Source organism: Neodiprion lecontei, chromosome 2 (genome assembly GCF_021901455.1).
Source record: "Neodiprion lecontei isolate iyNeoLeco1 chromosome 2, iyNeoLeco1.1, whole genome shotgun sequence".
NCBI lineage: Eukaryota > Metazoa > Arthropoda > Insecta > Hymenoptera > Diprionidae > Neodiprion > Neodiprion lecontei.
This window is the reverse complement of record NC_060261.1, coordinates 37,126,921-37,144,259: the sequence shown is the minus strand read 5'-3', so window position 1 is coordinate 37,144,259 and position 17,339 is coordinate 37,126,921. Positions and strand designations below refer to the sequence as shown.

Genomic DNA, 17,339 nt, shown 5'->3' with positions numbered 1-17,339 from the left:
TAATGTACTCATGATATTAATAATTAGTAAATTTGACATAGTAGAGTTTAACACATTATTCTAATAAAAATTTATTACTTCACACAATACTATTCCAGTTTTAGATCAGTCTCTTATATATTATAATTTTAATAAATTAAGAAATAATTTACAATAGCAGAATAGAAAGAATTACTCAAAAACTCTAACTGTACAAAAAACTTATTGCCATATGAAATCACTTATAACTTCTCATGTCATCTAGCATATTGTCTGAGGAAGTTAAAGTCAAGCTTCGTTCCTCGTGCATTCCTTTGGCATAGTTTATCTGCTGAGACACCTGAAAATCAGAATGTTTATGGCAATACTGATGATTGATCTGAAATTGTAATTGAATTAGTGGAGCAACAATATAATTGTGCGACCTGCAATTTTATATGCAATTTTAGATATGCATTGCATGTAATGATTTGTGTCCTAAGAAACTGATTTAAAATAAAATACAACTCACCCATTTCGCAACTTCTTCACTGTCACATCGAACTTTCGGTCTTCTCAGTAATTCAGGCCCATCCATATTATTAAGTGCTCCAGATTCAGTCCGTGATGTCAACTCAATATAGTACAGTGTTGTCCCATTACTTTCGATTTTATGAGTCGGTTGACAATGAACTAATTCTGCTAGACTCACTTCAGTAACAATACCTTTGGTACCACCAGATATAACTCGGATTCTTTCATTCGATACCAAAACCCGCAAGTCTTCAGTACCACTACGTAAACATTCGTAGGCTACAAATATCTCTGAATAATTGTGGTTATTTATACTGTAAAGAAACTCCTGTCCTTCTGCTTGATGACTATTGTATGGAGGAAGAAGGCCAGCAGGACCAGAAGCCACCCGTGGAGGTCTGTCTCGCTTTGGTATTGCACGATGTGCACTAAAACATAATACACATGTATTATAAGACATGTCAACATATTCATGTTTTCACAATACGCCTCACTGATCAGTTATAATTAATGAAAAATTTAAATACGTTAAATACATACCTCCTACTAGTCTCCCGAACAGCACTAGCTGTTTCCGTTGCCAGATCCAACACTCCTACAACTGGTTTTGTGATTGTTCCAACAACACCCTTCCCAAAACCAGTGAAGAATCCCTAAAATACAAATTAGCATTAATAAATGAATTACCTTTCTAATCTGGGTGTGTCTCATATGGGGACACAGATCCGGAAAACCCTAACAAATTGTTAGAAAGCACGCTTTCACGTACGTTTAATACTGCTCGGAATGGCTAGGGATGATTTGGATCAGGTGTGTTTAAGAATAGCGATAATTTAGTGAAAATGATAGAAATACATCTTGCACTTAGGGGCATCTTATTTTCCTATAACTACGGTAACAAGTCAGAAAAACTTTATCATTCACTAATAAACTTACAGGGAAACCTTCAGTAGAAGCGCCGTCATATGTTTGTTTGAAAATGCTGGTCATACCACCCAGCAAACCAAATCCAAGACCTTTTAAGCCGGCTACTATATGATCACTACTCCCAGTAGTATTAGCACGAATTCTTTGTCTGGCTTCTTCATGTCTCTCATCCAGTATAACCCGACCTAACCCATCAGACAAAGATTCCGTAACTTTGGCTGCTGAGTTTGAGATACCATGAGTGACATTTTTGACTAATGTTTTCACACTGCCCTCGTATATAAGTCCTGATACTCCTTCAGACACATCATTTACAAAACCCAATGGGTTCCCCAAAAAGTCCACGGATCCTAAAATAACAGCGGCTTGCCATTTCAACTCCTGGAACAAAACTAGAAATTACTTGATGTTGATGAATTTGCATTACATTTTGACTTATTGATTATTTTTATAGTAATTGACACTGTTCCTCTCTTTCACCTAAGCGTAGTAAATAAATGCTTACAGTGACTTAAGTTTATATTTGCATCATTACTATTAGAACTTACATCTTTGTAATGTTTTAGTATGGAATGCATAAGAAACTGGCTACTTTCAAAGGGATGTTTTTTAATAAATGGTTCTAGTTCGATTGTGGCATCCTCAAATTTAATTAACGTCAATCCCAATTTCTTTTTAATAGCTTGAAGTTGTGCAGGTAGTTTAGTTGTCGTCAAAACGCTTAATCTCACCTAGAAATATAAAAAATAGACCCAAAAGTTTCAGTACAGTTTCAGTTCAATTTAGCTCATCTTCATAAACATGTATACAATTGAGTTTTTATATAGTATATTATTCTACATTGTTGCCACGAATTAACTGTCAATTTTTAATACACGGTTTACTTACTTGACTGGGCACGAGCTTCAACGTTCCAAAATAATATCTTGTGGCATGGGCAGCAGAAACTTCTGAAATAAATCTTTGTGCTTTGAAATCATTTTCATCCATTGGTGCGTCTAAGTCAGATTTGCTAGCCCCCACAAATGCGGCGAGCCTTAGCAGTAATCTTTCTTCTAAATGCATACAAAGCGGCTTGATGCTAACTATTAGATGTTTATAAATCTCAGCATTTTGATTTTTTGAAGGTAATTTTTCAGATGCTACATGAATCGCTGGTCGACTATCGATATCAGCGCGAGATGATCTTGTGATGTATAATACAGTGGAACATTGGGCTTCGAATAATTGATTGTCGACCTGAACATCTTCCACACTTAGTTCCAATGCAGTACTTGTAGGCGTCTGCATAAGTTCCAATGCAATACCAGCCAATCTAGCAAATAACAATTCCTCCGCTGGTCTGCGTGATACTATGGACAGACCTAATCCAGCTGGTAATCTTACACTTAGCTGTAATTCCCAAGTATCTGCATTTGGAGCACTTTGACCAATATGTGTAGGTCGTTGAGTTACTGCAATGTGCGACCAATCGCGTTCTTCGAGTAGCGCAAAAGTTTTTTTCTGTAAATAAAATGTTATAATAAAGAAATTTTGTCACAAGTTACAATGCTTAAAATATTTTTCAGTTTCATTCAATTATTGGAATTTCTCAATCGCCATTGGTACTATTGGGATTTCTAAAACTTGGAATCCATTCTGATAAATTGCTCACTCTTTCTTTGATGTCCAAGACTTGTAATACTCTTGTCGGTCCATCAGTTGAAACTCTAACTGACAAAAAGCCCGAACCAGGGCGCAATCTTTGCCTACCAACGCATTGTTCAATCGGGGGTGGGCTAACATGCATTTGCGGACCAAGAACAGCTTCACTCCCTGCAAAAAAAATTAGTTTGCATACTACATACAAGACAATTTTTGAATTGTGGATAAATTAGAATATATACAGATTGAGTTATCCTGGAGTGATAAAATTCTGGAGTTGACACAATGTTTTACTAAACTAGACTTAAAACAGCAGCATTAAGGTAACCAAGAAAATTTTTTTCAACACACAGGTGGATTTGTTATACATATCAATAATTTTTATAATTGTCTAAAAAATGAACTTTCGAAAAAAAATGATCTCAATTGAATTATATGTCTAAAAAAAAAAGGTATTGAAAAAAAATTTCTGCAAATGCAAAAATAAGGGATACTAAAAAAACCAAAAGTGCCAACTCTTTCTTCTTTACTCGGAGATACTCAGCGTACAAATATAATTTACAGATAATCTAAGAAAATATAGCAAATGTTGTTTCTTTTAATGTGGAGTTTTGCAATAGGAACAAATCTCTGTGCAAATATATTCATAAAGATTTTAGAGAAAAAAATCAGCACCTGTGTGATATACTAAAACTATACGTACACATTTGCCAGCGGGCAACGCCGCACCCTGCAACATTTTATTGCTAAAGTGAGTAATGTGAGAAATAAAGCAAGCTTGCAATGAAAATTTTTCATGGTTGAAAGAAATACTTGACATTTCAATGTAATACACAAGGTTTCTACGTTGTTGTTCATTTTTTCAACTAATTCATGGTATATCGATAGCATAATACTTCCTAAATAATTCATTGGATTGAAAAATTTATTCCTTATAAAAAATACGCTCAACTTATAATCGGGAGAAATTTTTCTAGTCGCACCTTCATGCAGGCCCATAAACCCATCTTTAGATTGAACACACATGTTTTGATGAGCGCAACATAATCTTCCGTCATCTGTGAACTGCCAAGTTTGGGTGGATCTTCTGCGTGGATCTGGCCTCCGCAATGCGAGAGCACAATACGAAAATGGTTGAGGTGCAGTCCCAGCTATGTCCAAAACCAGTACTGTGTCTGGTGCTCTAGAATGTTTATCTCTGGGTGGACTAGAGCCTGTTCGAAATTATGAAAAGCAAATTTCATCTGAATAAAAAGCTCCTAAGGAGTCAGAAATTTATCGAAACATTGCTTTGTTTACCCTCATGCTGCAGCTGGCCGTCGCTAGTCATTCTCCAAAGTTGGGATCTTGCTCCATATTGCTTTCGCCGTAGAGCTACCCAACCCCCAGGGCCAGCTTCTAATACAAGACTCTGCGTTTCTACGTCCAAAGGATCCACACCATTTTCTCTCGAACTTATATCACCATCAGCTTTGAAAGTCCCTGTCCGATTGCAAGATATTATTTAAAGTTGCTCATGAAACCTACTGTTAAAATTCCAGATACAAGCTAATCAATTACCTGTGAAGGCAATATAGATAAAGTTTTCGTATGTCAATCCTCCAGTTTCTCCAAGAATATTTAGATCATATGATGCTGCAACACCTCCAGGGGCAGTTACTGTTAAACTAGCTGAGTGGATTGGCTCGTCTAATGCATAAGGCACGGAAGAATGTGGCCTGACAGTCCACTGTTGGCTCTCTGCTATTCCTGTCTGTAAAGAAACATACAAGGACATTGCATACTGACATCATAACCCTGTCAACAAATTCAATAGGAAATAGAATATAAGTTCAAGGCCAATTGCAAAATTGCTTATGAGGAACGTTACTTACTTGGTTAATGACCAGCGGTACTTCAGAAAAATTATCAACTCTTATTGGTGGCGGCATGGTGTCGGCATCCGTGAATACAACGAAATACGTACTCTCTTGCAGAACTACATCAACTCGTAAGAAATGCATTTTTCCTGCAGCATCTCTGATGTTAATTGTCAGTGAATGATTACCATCTAATCTAATCCCTCCAGACCACATACAGTTGGTTACATCAATCACTCTGACACACAAAAGTTGGTCTTTATCCAATCTAGGCCAGTGGAATGGCATATAACAGTCTGGCATTGCTGTTATATATGTTGCTTGTGCGTCTGGGTGGCTCTGCAAATTTTAAAAATGAATTAATATTTAAAAAATATGGGCGAAAAATTTAGAACTATAGAAATCGATGCGAATTGAAGTCTGCAACATACATAATTAGCTTGAAAATATCTTCTTTGGCTATATTCCAAAGTTGTCATTTTTTATTAAGACTTTTTTAGGTATGACGTTTAGGTATGACCTACCTCGATAGGCAACTTACAACTGGTATTACAAAAAAAACAGAAAATAATAACTATCAGAGTCGCTGACACTGCCGAGTGGATCCCATTGGAGCCAGCAGCAGTAAAGCTATTAAGCATGATTTTCTTACCACTGTAGTAGTGAAGCACTTTTGAGCCAATTCCAAGGTACAGGATGATCTATTGTGCAACTGATATCTGGGCGACAGTGTGACAACGGTAGTAGCACTATATCTGCCTCGTGCAGCTCTAGTCGCCACACCAATTAAGTATACAATATCTGGTCTTCCATCACGTAAGCTAACCCGTAGACGGTGTACCTAAAAAGTTGAGGTAATTCAGTGTTTTAAAATGTATATGTACTTTTTAGTTTTAGCGTCATTACCACCTATTATAGTATTATGTATGTATCTAATATGCCTAGAAATCAATATGGGACTGACTTGAACACCAAGTTGCAGGTGGAATTGTTGACACCATTGTGGAGATCCATATGGATGTACACCAGTCCCGACTCTGACAACTAATGTTCTGCTTGCCTCGTCATCACTAAATGAAAATAATAATGGAGCCACCATTCGAGCTCTTTCATGTTCTTCAAACTGACCAGCCGTTTCTACACCTACACCTTCTTGTCTAAATACCAATGGCAATCCTGTTTTATTTATGATCCAATACGGCGCAGTTATATTAATTCGCAATGCTGAGCCTTTTTCCACAACAACTGCAGCATTCAAAAATAGTATTCTGCCAGAAGAATCCGTCAGCCTCATTCGACCCGTAAAAGAGGTACTGTTTTGAGGCAACAATAGCTGTAAGAAAATGTATTTTCACATACCAAAATAAGCATTTGAATCAGTGGGCCATTATTTATTTATTTTTTTTCACGATAGTCCCTCAGCAATTAATCTCTCACCGTTCCAACACCTGGATATCCTTCCAATTGAATGTTTATTTCTAATGGTCCATCGTTATTTGAAATATGTAGATCAGCATTCCTGCCTGGAGGAATTCTGCTACTTTCAGATCCAGCAGTGTATGCTATCTCATGTGGAAGCAAATTAGTTAAGGTGATAGGAGCCAGGAATAGGATGGTATGTGCTGGAATTGTTGGAGCTGTTTGACTGGCATCAGGCGGGTAGTTATCCCGTTTTATGGCAACACACATTCTGCAATGAATATACATTTACAGAGACATATTACACATTCCGCCAGACAGTACAATTTTACAATTAACTCCAAATCTTTCAATATACCTGAATACATGATTTTGATTAGTTTTACAAGTGGTATGAATTTCAGTTACTTCTGATGGTTTCCTCACAATTGACCAATCAATAGGTTCTACGCAAAACTGAAACAAGCGGTTTGGATATATTGGCCTCAGCCACATATGTGCTCCCGTATGCATCAACGGTACTGATACCACTGTTTTCGCAGCTACTTGCAATATTTTTCCATTTACAGTTGGACCCACCAAAGGAACTGTAAAAAACGTCATGAGGTTAATTTTGTCTCATATACACTTCAGTTTGAAGAGAATACTAAATCATTCTGTATCAGTTCTGATATCAATAAAATTATAAAAGTAATCATATACTAACTTCCATGGCGATTAACTGGTTTTTCCAGTTTAATTTCCACAGCATAGTCCAGTTTATTGATAACTTGTAGAGCAGATCTAACAGTCACAAGTTTCCGTGCTGATCCTTCGAGTTCAACAGCAAAAACGACTCTAGCCTTTGGAAGCATTAATTGCGACTGGGAACAATAAAAAGAAATTGCATATTGCGATAAATTCATATTATAATAAAAACAGCATACAGTTTTTTTAACAAAACTCATTTAAATCGATAGAATATGCAGACTTGTCTTAATTCTAGCTATGTAGTAAAATTTCATTGTGTTACCTGTGAACTACCAATGATATCTGCATTTGCATGACGAAAGTAAACTCCAACTCTGTCAACAGTGACAGGTTCCACTGCTCTCCAGCCATCTACTAAAACAGATACTTGATGTCTTCTGACAATATGTGTAGAATGGTGCCTCAACTTTCCTCTACCTTCAAATGTGAAGGGAATTGTTTCTCCTGGAGAAACTTCGATCCAAGTCATGTCTAGTTCCAACGTATTATTCGCCTTTGAACTACCACTAAAATCGCTGACGGTATCTGCTGTTGCAATAATGGTTTTAAACCACAATTTAGATCCAGTTTCATTTTTTAATGCAAAGGGAACAAACGGTGATCGTCTACGATATCCTGGAGGACTTCCAAATGACTTGCTCAGTGCTGAATCTTTATTAGACAAGTAATAATCTTGCATCCAATTGTCTTTAACCAATTTTACAAGTTCTACCAAGGTCGATGTTATATTAACATTAACTGAGTCCTCAGAATTAATTGAAACTTGGAATCTTTTCAAAGCTAATGAATTTGTGAGAGTTTGTTCCCACTGAAATGTAGCTCTCCACGGTTCTATAAATGGTTCCCAGCCACTCAAGACTCTGTTGTAATAGTCTACGCTGAAATTCGCTGATGCTGTCCCAGGTCCTGGTAATGACTGTTTCAGTGATAGTTCTGACATTGTCATTTCTAACAGAGGTACATCGGCATCTCTACAATCATCTATAATGCAAATTCTTAAACATGGAGTTTGTAGCTCCATATCTTGAACAAAAAGTACGTTACTCGCACTGGCTTGAGTATTCGGAACAGCATTTTGTGTTAGCCATAAAGCAGCATCGTCAAGTTGACCATTACAGCGATCTAGAGCTGCTTCACAATCAGTTTCTGCAAATCCAAGAGCAGAAAGTTTCATAACATGGCTCTTCGCATTCGCTGGTGGTCCATTAGACCGTTGCTTAGCCCACAAAGTTTGTTTAGGAAGTGAATGGAGCATTCTAGTGAACATTGTAATGTCGTGGTAGCTTAATCTCACACTCAACGGTTGCAGTTGTATCTCTAGACACTTCTCTTGTGTTAAGTCAAAGCTCGCCCCAACTGGATCAATGATAGACAATGCTGTTTCATCTTCAAGTCCTAAAATGCAGGAAAATAATTCGCAACGCGATAAATTGCAAGATAGTGGTTTTTCCCCAAATTGGGGTGCCGATCTGTATGCCAACACTGTAGTAGATTTTAATATGACCGCATTGGTATCCCAGAGTGCAGTATTCTCAACAATGACTAACTCAGAATCTGTAATATTGAGTTTCAGTTCAAATGGTATGTTATTCGTTACATTGGTCTCATCGTTGTCTTGTAGAACAACCATTGGAACAATTCCAATTATTGGATCAGGTTCGGGTGCGTTCAAAATTATGAAGTCTTTAACTGCTTCCCACCAATCCAGTATTGCAGTAAGTCGCATACTATGTAATATGATTGTAGTAGCTACGTTATGTCTTCGTCTTCTATGATGTACTTCGGCTTGAACGTGATTCTCAATACTCCCTGAATTTCTTAAGGGCTGTAGAATACTCGTGAAAACATTTGATCGGTGGTTGACAGGTTCATCTTGGAATCGGGTATCAGTTACCAAAATTTCTTGAGAAACCAAATCTATATCTTGCGAGCCATCACTCAATGAATCCAAAGTAAGCCGTGATTTTATAAAGTTAACACATGCCAGAGCGGCTAAGCCATGGTTTGGATGCAATGCAACGGTAACATTAACCAATTCTAGGCTAATACATGACTTAGTCCATACTTTCTCAGACGTATCTTCCACATTATTGAAATATTCGTCGTTATTCAGATCTTCCATCAACAGACGTAAGTCATCCAAACTTTCGCCAATGTTATAAGAAAGTAATCCACGAATCAACATATACTGCGCTGGATCTAGTGCACAATCCATTGTAGACAAAATTCCGTGAATGCTCCAGTCTGGAAAATCCCTGCTGATGTATGTGTCTAAATTTCTCTCTACTTCAAGCTTCAAGTGGCACTTTTCTGTTAATAAGGATGGACCTAGCTTTTCTACTAAGAAACTACCTATGGTTAAAACGTCTATGGTATGACAATGATCGTCAGACTTAAGTCTTTTTGCTGTATAAACATCCATGTTAACTAATTCCAGTAGCATTACATCTATAAGACAAGTTTTCACTTTATCGGCGAATTTGAAAGAATTGTGAGCACTCAATTCTCCAAGGTTTAAAAGAATCAATTCCTCTGATCGTGAGCTCACAGGAAGTAATATAACTGGTGCACCAGCATGAAGTTCAAAGGACAAGCGCATATCTCTTTTGTTCACATCTAGTACAGTTCCTCCGTCATTTCGAAGATTTACCATAACAGTTCTTAGTTGAGAAAAGTGTCCAAAAAAGGCCTGCAACTCTGCTAGAAATCTTTGTGTGTGGACATAATGTACTGCTGACATTTTTAACTTTAGTTGTGCGTCATAAGGTCTGTCTTGAGCATCCAGGTAACTCAAATATTGAAAATTAAGCGCTTCCCTACCAGATGATAAAAATCTTTCACGATAAAGTCTGCCATGAGGAGTCAAATCCAATAAAGACATGGATCCAAGAGATCCGGATGTTTTAGTTCTGTGGCTTGATTTTAGAATATGTACACTTGCATTTGATATATTTGCTTTTGCAATTTCCCTTTCCAATTGTGTTAAAACTAGAGTCAGAGACCTTATTTCAACTTCTATTTCAGAGTATAATGGAAACTCTTCAGTTCCATCAACTTGATCAACATCTAAAAACTCTTCATGCAAAGTTACATGGGGATCTGAATTAACTGGAGATCCAATTCCTAGAAAATCAAGTACAACCATCCAAGATTCAACACTAACCACTAGATCCAGACAGTTAAAATCGACACAGATAGATTTCCGTTGTATTTCGTTGTCTGTGATCATCGGATCTACTTGTGTCATGGTTATGCTGATCAATACCAAATTTTCTTCACTAACTATTGCTCCAGGTGAAGGCGGTGGAGTATTTGGTGTATCTAGCTGCGAAATAGGTTGTCTCCGCCAATGTGCAGGTACAGCTCCATATAAAGTATCTGTTTCAAGTCTATCGGGTAAACTACCCCTGCCAAAATCGCGTTTCCACCTTTGCACAAACGGCAAATCAGGGCATGACTTTGAAACACCAGCTGGTAGTTTTGCTCGAATAGGTGCTGAAGATTGCATCATGTATCTATGCCTAGATCCAACTGGACACAAAAGGTCTTCCATAAGTAAGGATTTGAGTGCTACTTCTATTGTAGATTCACATTTTGTTAGCTTTTCGTACTTGACAACAAAGTCTTGCATTGACAAATCCACTAGAGGTTGTTCTAGGTGATCTTGCTTTAATTCTACACTCAGCACGGGCAGTTCAAACAAAACCTTTATTGAAAGGTCAAATCTCTCAGAATAGTTAGATACTTTGGCGCTTGTACTTTTTTGCTCTGTTGGAACTAATTCTATATTGGAACTATTCACCAATCTATGAACTGTGTCTAAAAGTTGCTCATACTGTCCTCGGGATAGTGATACTTTTAAAGGAGTTACTACAGTGCCACGAACTTGAATGACAGGATTATTTGGATGCTCACATTCTAGTGGAAAACTTGGAGTCATGACTAAACTCGCATGTTCCTTCTCTAAAGCTATTCTCAATCCAGTATCATGTAAAATGGGTTTCCCATATTCCTTGCAGCAATACATTTCTTCAGCTCTCATCGGAGAAGTTCCAGTAACCAAATTACCTTTCAATGAAGTATCCAAAGAGTATAAATTCATATCACGCACTTCCAAAGTTAATTTTTGATTCGCAGTCTGATCAATTGGCGGATCATGTTGCAGAGCCATTGTACCTAGATGGGCGACGAAAACTTGAGTGCTATGAGAAGATCGCGGCAGTACTAGAACTGGACTGTCTAAGACAGCATCGAGTTTTAAACACAATGATCCACAATTGTCTGTGCCATCTAAAGATAAGCTTGGTAAACGTTTTCGAGGTGGTGCTGCCCATTCCTCTGCATGGACTAATCCAATTGCCATGTCTGTAGCAGCCGCTCCGATTTGGCGAGCGAAGTTACTCAAATATTGCTTGAATTCATCTGCACATGACCGTAGCTCAGATATTAGATGAGGAGCATGCGTGTACCAGACACTTCCAATGCGGATAGTTACTTCAGCTAATGTTACAAAACTATCTGACTGAGATAGTTGTTTATAACATCTATTCACGGAAAATCGAAAGGCTTCTGGCTGGCTGGATAAACTTGCAAAATGCTCCAACGGGTGGTGGGGTGGATCGGCGATCGGATCCCTGCCAACGCTCAAGATTCTTTGATGCATTTTCCCTGTCAGAGTCTGATCCAGTACTTGTAAGCCTCCTAATGATCCCGAAACTTGAGCATTACTGTCTAGAGTTGCTTGTATTCTAGCATCCGACATAGTTGCGGTAGCTATCTTCTGACCAATCAGTTGACTGTCTTGCATAACAGCTCGTAGAAGTAGAACGTTTAATCTGTGAAAATCGAACGTGATTTCTGTTCTTGTCAATGTTTTCGTTTCGGGAGTTTGACTTGTTAAGGAACCGAGTCTTTCTACACGTTTCGAAATTGATTTATGCGTAGGAAACACTCTTCTCACAAAGCCTATCAGCTCTACTATGGTCTCTTGATTGGCAATTATATCCAAGTTATTGAATTGTATGTTAGCAACGCGAATATTTTCCGAGATATCATCTACTAGGACCAGTTCGATGGTAATTAAAGCCTCAGAATCTAACTGATCTAGTCCTATAAAGGAATTGGTTTTTGGAGGACTAGACGTCTTGGAGTCCCTAACTAGTGTGGACAAAGCTCGAGTTAGAGCAACGGGAGATGTTAATCTTCTAGGTAAAGTTGGATCTGGGGATCCTGGAGACACTGGTGATGTTGGAGAAACCGGTTCAGAGTCTCGCAGACTACCTGATACACTATCCATTCCCACATGCTTGTGACTAGCAACCAAAAGTTCAAAATCTGGTCCAAATTCTTGTAGGGCATCAACAAGGAGCAGGCTGTGAACCGACAGTGATGCACTCAGATCAGCTGGCCTTTTGCTCAATGCAATTCTGACTCCAGAGACTTGGAGTTCTGCAACGCTGCGTCCCCGTGATTGTAGTTCAAATGTCATTTGATCAATTATAAACTGAATCATCATTAACCGGGATAATGTTCTGTCGGGACTTTCCTCTTTTTTCGGACTTCCGGGTTCCAGGCTTTCTGTGTTCCCCTTCTCATTTTCAGATACATTAGATAACTGCAATAATAAATTATACATTGAACGTATGGCTTCAACTTTTTGCTCATTCACATGTACAACCAATCTGGGTAAATTGCCGGACACTGTGATCGAAGGAAACTGGGGATCTGTAGTTGTTACCACACGTCTCTCAATCTGAAGTGAAATATTGAATCGTTCCAACACGTGTAAACTAGACATTCCCCTGGTACGTGCGTGCTTCCAATGATCTCGTACTTTGCCAACCAAAACTTGTAAGTCTGATAATTCTACAACATATTGATCATAGAGCTTCTGATGCAATACTGCATCTGATAAACCTTGAAGATCTTGCAATGAGCCATTCTCTTTGCTTCCAGGTGGAGTAGAGCAAGGTGTTGCATATTTCTCGTCATCATCACTGTTTGATGACCCAGGTCTGATTATAACTTCATCTTTTTCTGCGCCATTAGTCAAATGCAACCTTCCAAAATCAACAACAATGACCGCAGCATTCGAGTCTGTAAATCTCTCGACTAACAAAATTTGTGGTGCTGAGATATCAAACTGTAAATCCCACGTGGTACGATGAACTAGATCACCCTCCAAAATTTGTTCCCAATTCTTCATAAGCTGTTTACGTGTTCTGCGTTTCATAGCTTGTAATTTTTGGTTTGATGCATGTCTGTATGGTTTACAAGTGAAGTCAATTAGCCAACGCATTGCGACTGGGTTATATACAACATCGAGTGACTTGGAATTGACTTGCAGAGAATGATCTGTGTTTGTATGAAATGGTTTTTTCTCGTAAATGAGTTCGAAAAGGGGCTGCATTGGTAACTTATCTGAGGAGCCTCGTAATCTATTAGTGGCAACAGATGCAGTCTGCGGTTGTACCAATACTGGAAAAGTAGAACTTTCCGTCAAATAATCATGTAAAAACAAAGCTCCTAAGCTTATGGAAAATTTGTGTGACCCATATCTCGGTCGGGACTCATAATTCAGATTAACTTTTTCGAATTGTAGTTCCATAACAGTTTGAGTATCCTCTGTGTTACATTTACATGTACAAAGCCGTACCGCGCCCTTTGACAATGTGAAATTGAATTGCCCAAAAATAGTATCTCTTCGTATCAAAGTATCATCGTCCATAGTATCAGCTAGTGCATCTAAAAGTTCTCCTTCGAATGTGGATGAACTTTGAATATTATTGTTGGATGTTTTTGAATACCAGCCCCACCACTGGGGAAACCACTGCACAAGCATGCCTCGACCTTGTGGTGACGCAGGTGTATTAGCCTGTGGTATTTTCGGTGGTCTTACTCTTGCCATTGCCAACTCTCGCAAAATCCTTAACTCATCAAAGCTGCGCTCCGTTTCAACAGTATCTTTAAATTGCTTAGTTTCTGCAGTAAGAATTGTTGTAGGAGTACCTGAAAATGAAAACCACATTCTTTGTTTATATTATATAAAGCAAAAATTCACCAAGTAATAATTATATCAAATAAATAAGTATTAAATTTAGAAAACGAAAAATTTGAATTTGAAATTTTGCCAATTTTGCTATTATCTATATACAACACATTCACCTCACATTTGTGTGGCTACCATCTTCAATAGCAGTCAGTGTACTGAAACAATACTGTGTTTGACATTTGCTATATCTTGGTATCTATTGACAGGGTGTCTAGTGTCATTAACAAATCATTCCCTGACATTTCCCGGTTATTCCAGACGGATGCAAATTCTCTAACAGTTCCCAGTTTTCCAGATTTCCCTGACATCAAGATACCCTGATTTAGCATACCGCTAATGTTCGTCATGCTCAAAGTTTAATTGAAATAATATTTACTAAAACTGACCTAATAGCTTTGTGCACACCTCAACGTATAGGACATTCTCTTTGCCTCTTTCAATGATATCCCCCCAAGACATCTTCACTTTGAGGGCTTCCCTGCCTATGTGACAGCGAGCAGCATATCTCCACCATTCTTTGGGAGCATTACTAATCGACACATTGGGCCGGCAACGTCTTTGTTGCTTTTGACGGTCAATATATTCTAATTTCTTAATACACATAACAATTTGTTCGTACTGCCACTGTAAATAATTACAGTAGTTGATAACAGTAACATAAACACATTTGTGGAAGTTTTCATACTCACGTCAATAACAGATAGTGGAACCTGATCCAATAGCAAATCGACTATCAGTCTTGGTTTATTTACGGACCGTAAAGGTCTCTCTGATCTGTCTCGCTTGATATGTGCCTGTGCACTTACAGGAGATAAAATATGTTTATGCTTTCCTTTTTTGGACTCACTCATTGCAATCTGAAAATAATGCAAATGAACTTGGAGACGATTACTCACTTTGGGACAGACGAAAGTTTAATTATTCCTCATATGTCTACTGAAAATGAATAAACAGAAGCACAATAATTATTCAATAATACTATATGCGAGATATTTGTCAGAACGATTTTAGGTGAATAAATCTGTTCAACCTGTGGCCAAAATGTTAAAAAAAAATTTGCTTAATAAGGAAGTTGGCAAAATTTATTTGTAATTATGTATATGTGAAGTGTTTGTGTTACTAAGTCTTAATGGTTTGGTCAAGGATGTTGATCTGCATCCAGGTACTCACAGCTAAGTCACCAAGATTTAAGTTACCAAGGAGTTCTTCTTTTTTCACATGATCCCAATAGACAGACAGGCCCCCAAGTTCCATTAATTTAAATGAAGCATCCCCGAGATTCCAAGATGTCGAGCCTGGTATCCAGCTAGCGTCACAGCTCTGCGTCGTTAATGCCCCTATCGTGACGCCAAATGCAATTCCCGTTCCTGTAATGCATAGCAAAATTATGAAGACAATTGAGGTCATTTACGTCTTGGGCACTACTCACCATCATGCGAGGACAGCGTAACATCATCTTCGTACCTAAAGTGTACATCCTTTATATTGAGTTGTAGGTTTTCGATTATATTTGTTACTAGTGATGTACCATAGTTTAGCCACGAACTGTAGCTGGTAGCATAATATCCAGGCTCGCGTTCTGTATCTGCCCGCCACCTTGCCTCCAGCATATCTAATCTACCCAGTTTGTATTCTTGGGCGGCATGTTCCTCTGCCTCGTTGTCATACTATGAAATTAATGGCATGATTGTTGCTTTAACAGGTCACTTGATTATAGGAAGAACGTCATATGTATGTGTGAACTAACCTCGTTGAGGCATATTGGCCCTGCCACTAGATATAATTGTTCTATAACTATCACCCATGGTGCAGTACGAATTTGTGTTACTGGTACATGCAGGCGAACTTTGCCCACGAATCCTGCTTTGACCTCAACTGGGAATCCGATATGTCGTAGAGCTTCTCGTTTTAAAGGCAAATTTTCTAATTCCACCTCACCTGTGGAAAAACAATTAAGTATGAATTATCAACGCCAATGTTTTTTCTAGTGGATAATCGAGTTAGAGTATTCGCAAATGACCCATGTTAGGAACTTACTTTTAAAGATTGATTCATTGATTTCAATATATCAAAACAAAATTAACTCTTAGAGTACCGTAACCTTACCTGACAGTAGAGCGATGCTTAATTGATCCGTATTTAAATTTTCCACATATTTTCCCAAGTAATTGTTCAGTATCCAAGCAACAAGGCCTTCCAACATGATGACAAGTGAGTTTTAAATTTAGATATTATAGTACACCACGTAAGATATTATGCGTACTGAATATTTTCAGATTATGAATGTAGAAATTTGTCAGCATACATAGAGTGACATTTCTTTATAACGACAATTCTTGTTAATTCTAGTTGTCGACAATTACTCATTTAACTAACATTTATAACATGTTACTAAATGACAGTTATTTTTTATGATTTATTGAAACTCTTGTCCCTTCAAATCGTCGGTTAATTTCATTAACAAGATTCATTATGCATCTAACTTTCAATTTGACTACCGCTGACAAGGAGCACGAACTTAAATGGTGTCGCAGTAATCGTACACATTAGGTTTATTTTTTGTATCACCAGCGTCGCTGGTGTTCCTTTAGCACCGAAGTGTCATTGGTTGCAGGGATGCTCTACTGCCTTATGCCAGAGATGATCTCTGCTTATACTCTCCCGCTCCGCCGTATTGGTACGTGTTCAGTGGTACTTATGGAACATTAATGCTCTCTTATTTGTTGACTGAGCCTTTGTCAACGTCTTACTTTGGGAAACGATATAGGTACATTATGTGTAAATGAAGTTCGTGCTCCTTGTACAGTCTCCATGACCGCTGATCTCAGTTCTCTGGTTGGGGCATGAACAACAAATCAGTAACAGATGTAGGACTTGGCGCGTCATTATGGACTACTGAATGGACGCTTTACTCATCAAGTGTCTGGTCTGGCCTTTATCGTAACGGCGGTTTGCGCGGTATTTTCGAAACCGAAAGCTTATTTGTACACTGAACGACTGAGCTATATTGGGTGCTTTCCATTTACTGACTCAAGTCGACTTGTGTTGCTATTTCTGGTGTATTCCTTTATCCAGATTGGCCGGTTACACCAGAAATATCGACACAAGTCGATTTGAGTCAGTAAATGGAAAGCACCCATTGGGTACGACTCGTAATATATAAATTAGGGTAACCGCCTTTATCAACAGCCTTCAGT

At 38.1% G+C, this 17,339-nt stretch overlaps 1 protein-coding gene across 3 annotated transcripts; it reads right to left on the bottom strand.

Moving 5' to 3' along the window:
• Positions 1 to 55: 55 nt before the first annotated feature.
• LOC107218090 (vacuolar protein sorting-associated protein 13D) lies at positions 56 to 16,951 on the bottom strand. 3 transcript variants are annotated; one of them, XM_015655841.2, is made up of 24 exons: positions 16,249 to 16,738; positions 15,890 to 16,080; positions 15,572 to 15,809; positions 15,313 to 15,509; positions 14,832 to 14,999; positions 14,529 to 14,766; positions 7,354 to 14,099; positions 7,048 to 7,204; positions 6,700 to 6,928; positions 6,360 to 6,612; positions 5,887 to 6,255; positions 5,575 to 5,763; positions 4,938 to 5,261; positions 4,624 to 4,816; positions 4,363 to 4,545; positions 4,047 to 4,277; positions 3,767 to 3,793; positions 3,074 to 3,234; positions 2,308 to 2,922; positions 1,968 to 2,150; positions 1,429 to 1,800; positions 1,033 to 1,145; positions 491 to 920; positions 56 to 319 (listed from the first exon to the last, which is right to left on the bottom strand). In XM_015655841.2, exons 1-24 carry the CDS (start codon positions 16,343 to 16,345, stop codon positions 218 to 220), a joined length of 12,006 nt encoding a protein of 4,001 aa, XP_015511327.2. In that variant the 5' UTR covers positions 16,346 to 16,738; the 3' UTR covers positions 56 to 217. The 3 variants fall into 3 exon arrangements, with proteins under 3 accessions (XP_015511327.2, XP_046587308.1, XP_046587310.1); XM_046731352.1 differs by lacking the exon at positions 3,767 to 3,793; XM_046731354.1 differs by lacking the exons at positions 56 to 319; positions 491 to 920; positions 1,033 to 1,145 and having other exon boundaries at positions 1,674 to 1,811; positions 16,249 to 16,951.
• Between the last annotated feature and the right edge of the window lie 388 nt (positions 16,952 to 17,339).

Excerpts from the sequence above, each read along its gene's own strand:
- LOC107218090 (XM_015655841.2), bottom strand. The coding sequence starts at position 16,345 with ATGTTGGAAGGCCTTGTTGCTTGGATACTGAACAATTACTTGGGAAAA. Across the intron at positions 14,100-14,528 it reads GGTGTGCACAAAGCTATTAG|GTACTCCTACAACAATTCTT; the intron begins GTCAGTTTTAGT and ends TTTCATTTTCAG. Across the intron at positions 2,923-3,073 it reads TCTTGGACATCAAAGAAAGA|AAAAAAACTTTTGCGCTACT; the intron begins GTGAGCAATTTA and ends TTTTATTTACAG.